Below are 12,839 nucleotides of genomic sequence, written 5' to 3' on the forward strand. Positions count from 1 at the left end.
GAGTGTTAGTGTTGAACGAGAAAAAAAAATACACTCTAAACCATTCCCCTTCTAAAAGCTCTCTGCATTATTCAGAACCACTCATTTTCCCTTCTACCCTTTTATTTCTCTTTCTGTATCCCCTTTCCTTCTCTTTGATTCATAAAATATTCAATCAATTGATCTTCTTAGTAGGTAATTCTTCTTTCATTCTCAATATTTTAAACATTAAAACCATAATGTTCATATATAGACGCAAATACTCTTTACATATAAATTGGTTGATTTTTTTTTCTTAATTTGATTGTTACATCTTTTGAGTTTTTGTTGACTTTGGATCTAGCCTCTTGACCCATCTAAAATAATATGTTTCACCGATTTCGTCCAACTTGTATATGAATTCAAAGATTTCCATTATTTATTTATTTTTATTTTATTATTATTTTTTTTTTTTTAAGATTTTAGCCTTTTGGGATTCCTTATAAGTTTATTTTTCATTATATTAATCATTAATTATTAACTATATTAATATTAGTATAATAATATGCTGTGTTCGATCTGTCATTATACTCGTATGTGATATAAGGTTTTAAAAGGTTTGGATGAAATGTTGACTAATATTATTTGAGATGTTAGATAAACCGTTTTTTAGACACGGAATGGATCGGTTTCAAAGGATAAAATTGTGTTTATGCAAACTGTAATTATTATTATTATTATTATTATTATTTTTTTTTTGGAAAAGCAAATTATATTCAAACAAAAACACGAAATATTACAAGAATCTACCCAATAAGGGCACCACAGCTCGGAACAAGAGGTTACGAGCAGACACACTCACTTACAAATTGACTATACAATCAAATACACGACTAGAAGACGCACACTTATTACAAGAAACATCGAGGATTATGAAGCCAGTTATGCCAGTCAATTGTTTTGTGTTTGCACCTTCTTGCAATCCATTCATGAGTCTTCACTTGAATTTCACATAGAGCCATAGGAGCGTTCCATGATTTTCCTTTAAAAACCTTCCGATTCCTATTCCCCCAAATGAGATAGCCACAAATCCAAGTCACCGCTTGCCATATTTTTGAGCTATGAGTCGAATAAGCAAGGTTTGGATGTTCAACAAAGATCTCACCAATATCTATATTCGAATGAAAAGGCAACCCCCACCAATCAAAGACTTTAGACCATACCTCGGACGCGAGCTTGCAAGAAAGAATAGAGTGATCCACCGATTCAATATCCCCGTCACAAAGTGGACATCTAACCGAGTGTAGGTCGATGCCACGTTTGTCCAGTTCAATTAAAATCGGAAGTCGCTTCTTTCTTGCACGCCACACAAAGATTTCAACTTTTTTAGGAGTAAGATTATTTCTAAGAGTTTCCCCGCTGTTTGCACCCGAAATAAGAGTCTTTTCATCAATCATTGAGGTCAGTTTACTAGTATAAAAACATCCGTTTGAACCCGGATGCCATCGCCAACTATCACGCCCACTCGAATCAAACTTAAAATCCGCAAGTAAACGTGAGAGTATGTGATGACCCGGAAAATTCTGACCAAATTTAAACTTAATCTTGTATGATTAACGTTTCCGACACGATAAACAAAGTCTATGAAGTTAAATCTCAAAATTTTGAGCTGTTCAATTAATCTTCGATTGTTCTCAACGAAACGCGAACAATTATATATAGATACATATACTATAACTTGAAAACGTAACAAAGTGTTGAGGATATGATACTGTGCATTAAACTTATTGGTTTAATTATCTGATTGATATATTTAACTACAGAGTTAAAAGATTATGCCAAACGATTCAAGTAAAAGATATTTACCGAGTCTCTTAAGAATTATGATATTATTACGAGTCTCTGTTGAGAGGTCCACTTGATTTGAGAAATCATTCATTTTAATGTTATTCGGAATAAATGGTGAATTATTTGTTTAAATAACGTAAGTTGGACACATACAATAATAAGGAATATTAACTGTTAAGAATTAATTATATGAATAACTTGCGATACGTATTTTAAAACGTGTTTATAAATATTGAGAATAGATATTAACTTGGTTATGAAACGTTTGATAAATACTATTATATTAATAAATAACGAGACAATGATTTATAGAAGTAAATGACAAAAATACTCTAAAGTTTAAGATATACTCTGGGTGGTATAATTTAGGGATAATTTAAGGCTATATTTTGACAAAGGTACGTGTCCCAGAATGAAAATTACAAGTTTTCTCAGCGTACGAAGGGACACTCGAAAAACCAGAACCGGGACATAAGTCGCGTAACAACGTACGACTTATCGGAACAAAAATTACAAGTTAACTATGCATGTGAATTTAATATAATATATAATTAATTATATAAATTAAATATATTATATATATTATTAATTATTATGTCGACAAACAAAAAAACAAAAATATGTTAGCTGGATCTGACGGCCATGCGATCGCATGAGAAATAGGCATAAAACCCATGCGATCGCATGGGCATCAGAATCAGGAATTATGCCTATAAATACTAGGTTTCTGCGCGAGTTGTTTTACACATATATTACTATGTGTAAATTTATTTATTTAAATTATTATTATTATTATTATTATTATTATTATTATTATTATTATTAAGATTATTATTATTATTTATTTTATTATTATTAATAGTATTATTATTATTATTATTAATTATATCACTTAAAATACTACGACGAGGTCATGAGCGTGTCACTTTCAAAATTGGTTTTCAAGTGGGATAGAGCTAAGGAAACTATGGGTTATTACTAAGGAGGTTATGGGTATTGTTCGAGGGTTTTGCTCGTAAGTCAAACATAGTGTTTATCATCTCCGTTACTTCTACGTACTATCCTACAATATTGAATCTCAATATTGATACGTAAGCACTCATATTTTATCTTTTATATATTAATTGTGTATCCAGGTCTAGTGCTCGAGTATATATATTTATACATACGTGTATGCTAAATTTCGTCGTTAAACAGTTTATAATAGATCACGAATTAAATACATATATTATTGGTAAAAGGTATATGATATACATGTTTTTGGAAAGCTGGCGAAAAATCAATAACTTTTCATTTAGATATTGAATAATTTCGATGAACGGATTAAAAGATATGAGCAACTGAATTATGATTGAAGTTAATTGAAATTGCTTTTGAATCTACAATTAAGATTTAAACAACTTGTTTACGAGATTGATAAATTGGATTTTTGAATATTACCAACCGAGTAAATGAATCCTTATATAAGGTACGTCTCGTTTTGTTAAACTATTGTCAAAATTGACTTTTTGAAACGACTTTGGATAACTTTCATATGTCGATCTCGAGCATTAGGATTGTGATACACTATGACCTGACCTAGATTGATAGACATTTATTGACCAACATATGTTCTCTAGGTTGAGATTTACGATTCTTTGATATACTGAGTTTCGGTTACATTACGATGAACAACTGTATGTGCTGCTAAGGTGAGTTTCATTGATCCCTTTTTAATTGCTTTTGCAATATATATTTTTGGGCTGAGAATACATGCACATTATTTTAAACGCAATGGATACAAGTACATACTAAATTCTACACTGAGTTTGAACCGAAAATCCCTTAGCTTTGGTAACTGTTAAATGCCGGTTATAAGAACTGGTGGGCGCGAGTAGTAGTATATGGATCCATAGGGCTTGATATCCCCACCCGAGCTAGAGCCCTAGCCTTTTAACGGACGTATGCTATTTGAGAAGCGTACACGTTGGTTTGCGTGTATTATTAAGATGATTATACAAAGGGTACAAATTATATATACGTTAAGTTTAGTTACCAGGGTGCTCAATTTCGTAGAATATTTTGATAAACGTTTCTGGATGAAACAACTGAAATCTTGTGATCCATGTTTATATACAGATTATGCGAAACATACAAACTATGAACTCACCAACCTTTGTGTTGACACTTGTTAGCATGTTTATTCTCAGGTTCCCTAGAAGTCTTCCGCTGTTTGCTTATATGATAGACAAGCTATGTGCATGGAGTCTTATATGGCATATTTTTCAAGAAAACGTTGCATTCACCAATTCATCATCATGTACCTTATTTTGACTGCATTGTCAACGGAAGTACTATTGTAAACTATTATATACGATGATTGTCTATATGTAGAAATCATCAGATGTCGAAAACCTTTGATTTAAATATTCATTTATGGTATGCCTTTTCAAAAGAATGCAATGTTTACAAAACGTATCATATAGAGGTCAAATACCTCGCAATGAAATCAATGAATGACGTGTTCGTCCATATGGATTTGGAGCGATCGTCACAGTTGGTATCAGAGCGTTGGTCCTAGCGAATCAGGTCTTGCATGAATGTGTCTAACTGATAGTTGTTAAGATGCATTAGTAAGTCTGGACTTCGACCGTGTCTGCAAGTTAAAAGTTTTGTTTATCATTTCTTGTCGGAAATTACATGCTTATCATTCTTAAGTCTAGACACGTTTTCCTGCATTTATTGCTAAATAGTGTATAGACAAAAATTCATATCTTAGCGTATCTGTTACTGTAAACTTTTCCTGATATCTTTCGAAAATTTCTCCGTGATTTATGGAATTTGGTATTATATATACATATGTAAATTATGTATTGAAGAATACCAAACTAAATTCTATAATCTAATTCATATCAAAAATCATCTCCCTATTTATACAAGATGGATCCCGTATCTAGTTCAAACTCTGACAGCTATTCCGATATGGATATTCACCTGAATTCCGAAGACAGTGTAACCGGAATGGATCAACCAATTAGCCATCATCTATTCTGGATGAATTGGGGATGGGTTCGTAGCCTACTTAATTATTGGCGACAAGAAGAAGGCGATCCCTTTCACCCACCACATTGCCCTCTTGGCGAAGAACCTGAAGCACTTACCGGCGAACCTGTTCGAGACACCATTTTCTCTCTCATTTCCAGAGTATCTCGTCACGATAATATACTATCTCAAATTCTGGATCTTATTCATCCGCTCGTCCGAACCGCCAATCATCCCGGTGTAGTAGAAGAAGTCAACGAGCTTCGTGCTCGGGTAGTGGCTTTGGAGAATATGGTGCAAAGGTTACAAACACCAGCAGCATCACCGGCATCAACAGTACCACCGACAACAACACCAACAGTACCATTACCACCACCAACAACATCCGCATCGCAAACCTCAACTTCACAATCTGTTCCACGAACATCAACGTCATACGCACCGTAGTTACCAAGAAATACCAGCAACAATAACCGATGAAGTATTAACTCATTTCCCCTGAAGAAATTTTATGTATATTTAATATATATGAATTTTGAAATCAAAATAAATATTTTCGTACTAAGCTATTACGTGTGAATCTTAACTGGTAGGTACTACTCGGTTAGTTCATATTACTAATATGCAATGATGTACATCCTTCATTAACGGCTTAATCATCGATAACTACAATCTCTGTTTCAATTCAATGAATTTCATTTCATAATAAACCAAGTGTATTATTCAATAACATGGTTGATTTTACACTTTCATCTTCGATGCACTCGAAACTTTCTAGAAAACATCATTTGCACCTTGTGAAGTTTGCAAGAATTCCACGAATATCAACACCCTTCACCAAGGAATATCAATAAGAATAAATAATGAAGTATTGATTTCATTAGTGAAATACTCCGCGAAGATTATGTAATCTCTAATGTTTTAGAGATTATTCATTTCTAATTCAAGTTAAAAATCAAATGAGCTTAATATGATATTAACTCATTAAATCTGTATTACATCTGAAGAAATATACATACATATATTTTCATAAATACTGTAATGAAAATTCTTTTGTACAAAATATTAATTGTGAAATCTTTAACGGGTAGGTAATACTCGGGAATATATAAGTTCACAATTAATATGTTACACTGTACATTCTTCAACTTTGATTCAAAAATTATTAACTATGCTCACAGCGATATACAATCGTTTCCATACAAATTCAATTACATATTCTGATATTGATGGATCAGAATCCAAGTCAAGATTTAACGGGTGACATCATTCTTAGATCTCTACATCTTTCAAAGCTATACTTTGACTTCAAAAATGTGAAAGATCCTTTAGCATTGTTATTACTGAAAATAATCTTGCCATCCTTTTCAAAGTATCCAGTTTTATCACACTTTCAACCAGTCAACTTCGACTTTTCTGATTAACCTTATTGTAACCTTGACATATACGTTTTTGTTACCGGGGAACCTTTTATGTTCCATCACATTAGTAGTAAATTTACTAACAACTTCATTAATCCTTGACCTTCTGAAAAATCATTATACTCATTAAAACCCTATCATGTACTCATCCACATCTTGTAACAATAATTGCCATACCAACTACCGGGAATTAGCAACCAGTATTTTGAATTTCGCAGCAATTCTACGCCAACAGTTATATATATACATACAATGTCTATCTTTTAGACTTACATACTTCGAATGTGAAGTTTCTGAAAAACACCCCAAACTACGAAACTAGTTCTACGAATTTTGGAAAAATGCTGATGAATCAGCAAAAACTATAAACGACTTTAACAGTTGAAAGTTTGATGATAAAGAGTAGTGTGTTGGAAAAGCACAGAAAAAGAGAAGGTTTGAAACTGGAAAACGGGTTGAGCAAAGTATGAAGGAAGCTGTAGACAAATCACAAGGACGAAATCTACCTTCAAAGAATCCAAATGATTCAGTGTCTGCTAAAACCATTAGTAAGAATCTTACTTCTTATTCTAAACCTTCACAGACAGATTTTCCGCATCATCCTCCGATATTAAAAATTCTAAGATATCATCGTATCTTCCATTATAAATATCCTCCATATTTCTGAAGATATTTTCATAACTATTCTTATCTGAAATCATTTATCTCTTCACGCTATCTGTGTTACATCATAAAAGAAACTATTTTAGTTTCTAATTTCTGAAAATTTCAAAAAATGGATGTTTTTGAAGTAGTGTTGGGAATTGAAGCATGAGTTAGTATAATATAATGACACTTGATCAACGTGATTATATTACAGTAAGTCATGCTGAGTTTCTAATGGAACGTGATAAAGGTTCACAGATCATACCCTCATCATGAACCATGTTACATAACTCTTTCATTCTATATAATCTCTAAAAATATCAAGAAAATATTTTCTTAATGATTCGGTCTTTTTCAAGGTATTCTGGTAATTTGACAAGTCAGATTGTGCTATTACCGTTTCTTTCTTAGAACATTAATTATGTTCATTCCGAAATGTATAGCTACGAATTTAGGACCATTATTCGCTTGACTTAAAGTCGGGAAGAGAAAACGAAAGCATGAAGCTCCGAAATATAATGGAAAATATAAAGCCCGAAAACAACCTCGAAATTTACAAACCGTGTATATCAATACGTATTGCAACGTAAAGACACGGGAAAATTAATAACGCTATAACCCCAAGATAAAAGTAAAAGTAAATAAAATCCTCCGGTGGTAAATGAAAGAGAAGAATGACAGATATGAAGGTTAGGAGTATATCAAGAATCAGAACTGGATGAAGCATTTCACAATCTTTTGGAAGTATGAAATGAGGAAGAAGATGTGGGAGTGGTGAAAATAATGAAACGGAAGTGGGCAATTTATAGCAAAATATCAGACATAACAATCGAGGCAGATTACGCAATTAATCAAAGGAAATCTTAATTTTCTTAATTCCCGAAGAATCAAATCTTATTTAGATTATGAAGATTTTTTATTCCTTAAATTCCGGAAATCAATCGTTACTACGTCAAGAGATAAGACGCATCTCTATTCTCCATTTCACTTTATTACGACGGCTTCTCTCATACGCTTCAAGTAATTAGATTGTTTTATCCATATTATTCAACGGTGATAAAACTCTATTTATCGACTCATATTCGTCATAAAATTTTTTTTTTATTGTTAGCCATGACAACCTCACTCAAATTTCGGGACGAAATTTCTTTAACGGGTAGGTACTGTGATGACCCGGAAAATTCTGACCAAATTTAAACTTAATCTTGTATGATTAACGTTTCCGACACGATAAACAAAGTCTATGAAGTTAAATCTCAAAATTTTGAACTGTTCAATTAATCTTCGATTGTTCTCAACGAAACGCGAACAATTATATATAGATACATATACTATAACTTGAAAACGTAACAAAGTGTTGAGGATATGATACTGTGCATTAAACTTATTGGTTTAATTATCTGATTGATATATTTAACTACAGAGTTAAAAGATTATGCCAAACGATTCAAGTAAAAGATATTTACCGAGTCTCTTAAGAATTATGATATTATTACGAGTCTCTGTTGAGAGGTCCACTTGATTTGAGAAATCATTCATTTTAACGGTATTCGGAATAAATGGTGAATTATTTGTTTAAATAACGTAATTTGGACACATACAATAATAAGGAATATTAACTGTTAAGAATTAATTATATGAATAACTTGCGATACGTATTTTAAAACGTGTTTATAAATATTGAGAATAGATATTAACTTGGTTATGAAACGTTTGATAAATACTATTATATTAATAAATAACGAGACAATGATTTATAGAAGTAAATGACAAAAATACTCTAAAGTTTAAGATATACTCTGGGTGGTATAATTTAGGGATAATTTAAGGCTATATTTTGACAAAGGTACGTGTCCCAGAATGAAAATTACAAGTTTTCTCAGCGTACGAAGGGACACTCGAAAAACCGGAACCGGGACATAAGTCGCGTAACAACGTACGACTTATCGGAACAAAAATTACAAGTTAACTATGCATGTGAATTTAATATAATATATAATTAATTATATAAATTAAATATATTATATATATTATTAATTATTATGTCGACAAACAAAAAAACAAAAATATGTGAGCTGGATCTGACGACCATGCGATCGCATGAGAAATAGGCATAAAACCCATGCGATCGCATGGGCATCAGAATCAGGAATTATGCCTATAAATACCAGGTTTCTGCGCGAGTTGTTTTACACATATATTACTATGTGTAAATTTATTTATTTAAATTATTATTATTATTATTATTATTATTATTATTATTATTATTATTATTAAGATTATTATTATTATTATTTTTTTATTATTAATAGTATTATTATTATTAATTATATCACTTAAAATACTACGACGAGGTCATGAGCGTGTCACTTTCAAAATGGGTTTTCAAGTGGGATAGAGCTAAGGAAACTATGGGTTATTACTAAGGAGGTTATGGGTATTGTTCGAGGGTTTTGCTCGTAAGTTAAACCTAGTGTTTATCATCTCCGTTACTTCTACGTACTATCCTACAATATTGAATATCAATATTGATACGTAAGCACTCATATTTTATCTTTTATATATTAATTGTGTATCCATGTCTAGTGCTCGAGTATATATTTATACATACGTGTATGCTAAATTTCGTCGTTAAACAGTTTATAATAGATCACGAATTAAATACATATATTACTGGTAAAAGGTATATGATATACATGTTTTTGGAAACCTGGCGAAAAATCAATAACTTTTCATTTAGATATCGAATAATTTCGATGAACGGATTAAAAGATATGAGCAACTGAATTATGATTGAAGTTAATTGAAATTGCTTTTGAATCTACAATTAAGATTTAAACAACTTGTTTACGAGATTGATAAATTGGATTTTTGAATATTACCAACCGAGTAAATGAATCCTTATATAAGGTACGTCTCGTTTTGTTATACTATTGTCAAAATTGACTTTTTGAAACGACTTTGGATAACTTTTATATGTCAATCTCGAGCATTAGGATTGTGATACACTATGACCTGACCTAGATTGATAGACATTTATTGACCAACATATGTTCTCTAGGTTGAGATCTACGATTCTTTGATATACTGAGTTTCGGTTACATTACGATGAACAACTGTATGTGCTGCTAAGGTGAGTTTCATTGATCCCTTTTTAATTGCTTTTGCAATATATATTTTTGGGCTGAGAATACATGCACTTTATTTTAAACGCAATGGATACAAGTACATACTAAATTCTACACTGAGTTTGAACCGAAAATCCCTTAGCTTTGGTAACTGTTAACTGCCAGTTATAAGAACTGGTGGGCGCGAGTAGTAGTATATGGATCCATAGGGCTTGATATCCCCGTCTGAGCTAGAGCCCTAGCCTTTTAACGGACGTATGCTATTTGAGAAGCGTACACGTTGGTTTGCGTGTATTATTAAGATGATTATACAAAGGGTACAAATTATATATACGTTAAGTTTAGTTACCAGGGTGCTCAATTTCGTAGAATATTTTGATAAACGTTTCTGGATGAAACAACTGAAATCTTGTGATCCATCTTTATATGCAGATTATGTGAAACATACAAAGTATGAACTCACCAACCTTTGTGTTGACAATTGTTAGCATGTTTATTCTCAGGTTCCCTAGAAGTCTTCCGCTGTTTGCTTATATGATAGACAAGCTATGTGCATGGAGTCTTATATGGCATATTTTTCAAGAAAACGTTGCATTCACCAATTCATCATCATGTACCTTATTTTGACTGCATTGTCAACGGAAGTACTATTGTAAACTATTATATACGGTGATTGTCTATATGTAGAAATCATCAGATGTCGAAAACCTTTGATTTAAATATTCATTTATGGTATGCCTTTTCAAAAGAATGCAATGTTTACAAAACGTATCATATAGAGGTCAAATACCTCGCAATGAAATCAATGAATGATGTGTTCGTCCATATGGATTTGGAGCGATCGTCACAGAGTACGACTAAATCCCCTGCAGCACGTCCCCTGGGCTGTCTGATCCAATCCCAGGCCTCAACATATCCATTCTCCACGCAAAGAAGCCGATCACGAACAGTACAATCTTGGTTGTTGTCGATACGCCAAAGCCTGCTGAATTTGTCTTTTAAGCATACATCTCCAATCCAGATGTCATTCCAAAAAGAGACACTCGATCCATCACCAATATTTTTTGTGAAGGATAGACTGAAATTGAGGCCAAGCTCGTAAAGGAAGAAACTTGTTTTGATAATTGAAGTCCAACAAGAAGAACCCACATTAGATGTAACACCCCCCGGACCAAGCCCACCCGATGGCCCATAAATGCTTGAAATAATTTTAGCCCACAAAGTGGAGGTTTCGGTTTTAAACCTCCACCACCACTTACAAATCAATGATAAATTTTTGTTTCTCAAGGAGCCCAAATTTAACCCGCCCAAATCATAAGGTAGTATAATATCCTCCCATTTAACCCAAGCAATTTTAGATTCGTTTCCTGACCCGCCCCAAAAGAAATTACGTCTTACACACTCAAGTTTTTTTAGAACACTCGACGGCGCACGGAAGAGCGAGAAATAATACAACGGGATACTATTTAGCACCGCTTTCACAAGAGTCACACGTCCACCATGAGACACCGATCGTGCTTTCTAATCCGACAACCGTTTTTCGAATTTTTTAATAACCGGATCCCAACTATCATATCTATTCATTCTAGCACCACCCGGGAGTCTAAGGTATATAAACGGGATCGAACCAATGTTGCACCCATATTTTGAAGCCAAGATTTTCACCTCATTATTATCCACCCTACGCCAATCAAATTACTCTTATTATAGTTTACTTTGAGCCCAGATGTACGTTCAAAACATTTTAAAATATTCATGACGTTTCGGATATTATTTTCACTCCAATTACCGAAAAAGATTGTATCATCTGCGTATTGCAAATGAGAAAGAACCACCGAATCCTTACCAATCAAAAGACCATCAAAAAGTTTTCGTGAAACCGCCGATTTGGTGAGGGCATTTAACCCTTCCGCTGCTAAAATGAAAAGGAAAGGAGACAATGGGTCACCTTGCCTTACACCTCTACCTAGGTTAAACTCACACGTTGGGGATCCATTAACAAGGATGGATATAGAAGCCGATTCAAGTGATGACATGATCCACTTCCTCCATTTCAAGCCAAAACCCATAAGAGACATCATTTCTTCAAGGAAATCCCAACTTAAGCTATCAAACGCTTTCTCGAAGTCAACTTTAAAAATCAACCCCTTCTCACGTTTCACTTTTATGTAGTTCAAAGCTTCGTTTGCAATCAACGCACCATCAAGGATGTTTCTCCCCTTTATAAACGCGCTATGTTCACTACTTACAAGTTTAGGAACCACTTTCTTAAGTCTATTAGATAAGAGCTTAGCAATGATCTTGTAGTAGCTTCCGATCAAACTAATAGGTCGATATTCGTTCAATGACACTGGGTTTGATTTCTTCGGGACAAGAGTGATAAACGAGGCATTACATCCCTTACTAATTTCTCCGTACTCCCAAAAAGAGTTTATAGCTGCAAGTAGAACACTTTTAATGACATCCCAATACAATTTGTAGAATTTTAAGTTAAAACCATCCGGGCCCGGCGCTTTTGAGCTACAACACCCTTTCACTGCCTCCCAAATTTCTGTTTCGGTAAACCTTGCTTCAAGATCAGCAGCCTCATTCACAGTCAGCATATTATCCAGCAGATTCGCAAGCCCAATAGGCCCATAATGCGAGCCAGCAGGCCCATTGGGCAGAACAGACCCTGGGGGGAAAACAGTAGCCATAACCGGCCTGTGATGGCCCACTGGAGTGCTAAAGATCCTTAAAAAGTGATCCCGGATAGTAGATGATGTGGTAGCGGAGTGGTATATAATACTATTAAATTTTACAACGAAACACTATTAAA

The 12,839-nt window shown here is 33.4% G+C and overlaps 1 protein-coding gene across 1 annotated transcript; it reads right to left on the minus strand.

Annotated features, from left to right (window-relative positions):
• Positions 1 to 869: 869 nt before the first annotated feature.
• LOC139868122 (uncharacterized) lies at positions 870 to 12,717 on the minus strand. Its single transcript, XM_071856457.1, has 3 exons — positions 11,811 to 12,717; positions 10,877 to 11,388; positions 870 to 1,541 (listed from the first exon to the last, which is right to left on the minus strand). Exons 1-3 carry the CDS (start codon positions 12,715 to 12,717, stop codon positions 870 to 872), a joined length of 2,091 nt encoding a protein of 696 aa, XP_071712558.1.
• Positions 12,718 to 12,839: the final 122 nt, after the last annotated feature.

This window comes from Rutidosis leptorrhynchoides, chromosome 9 (assembly GCF_046630445.1).
Source record: "Rutidosis leptorrhynchoides isolate AG116_Rl617_1_P2 chromosome 9, CSIRO_AGI_Rlap_v1, whole genome shotgun sequence".
Classification (NCBI taxonomy): domain Eukaryota; kingdom Viridiplantae; phylum Streptophyta; class Magnoliopsida; order Asterales; family Asteraceae; genus Rutidosis; species Rutidosis leptorrhynchoides.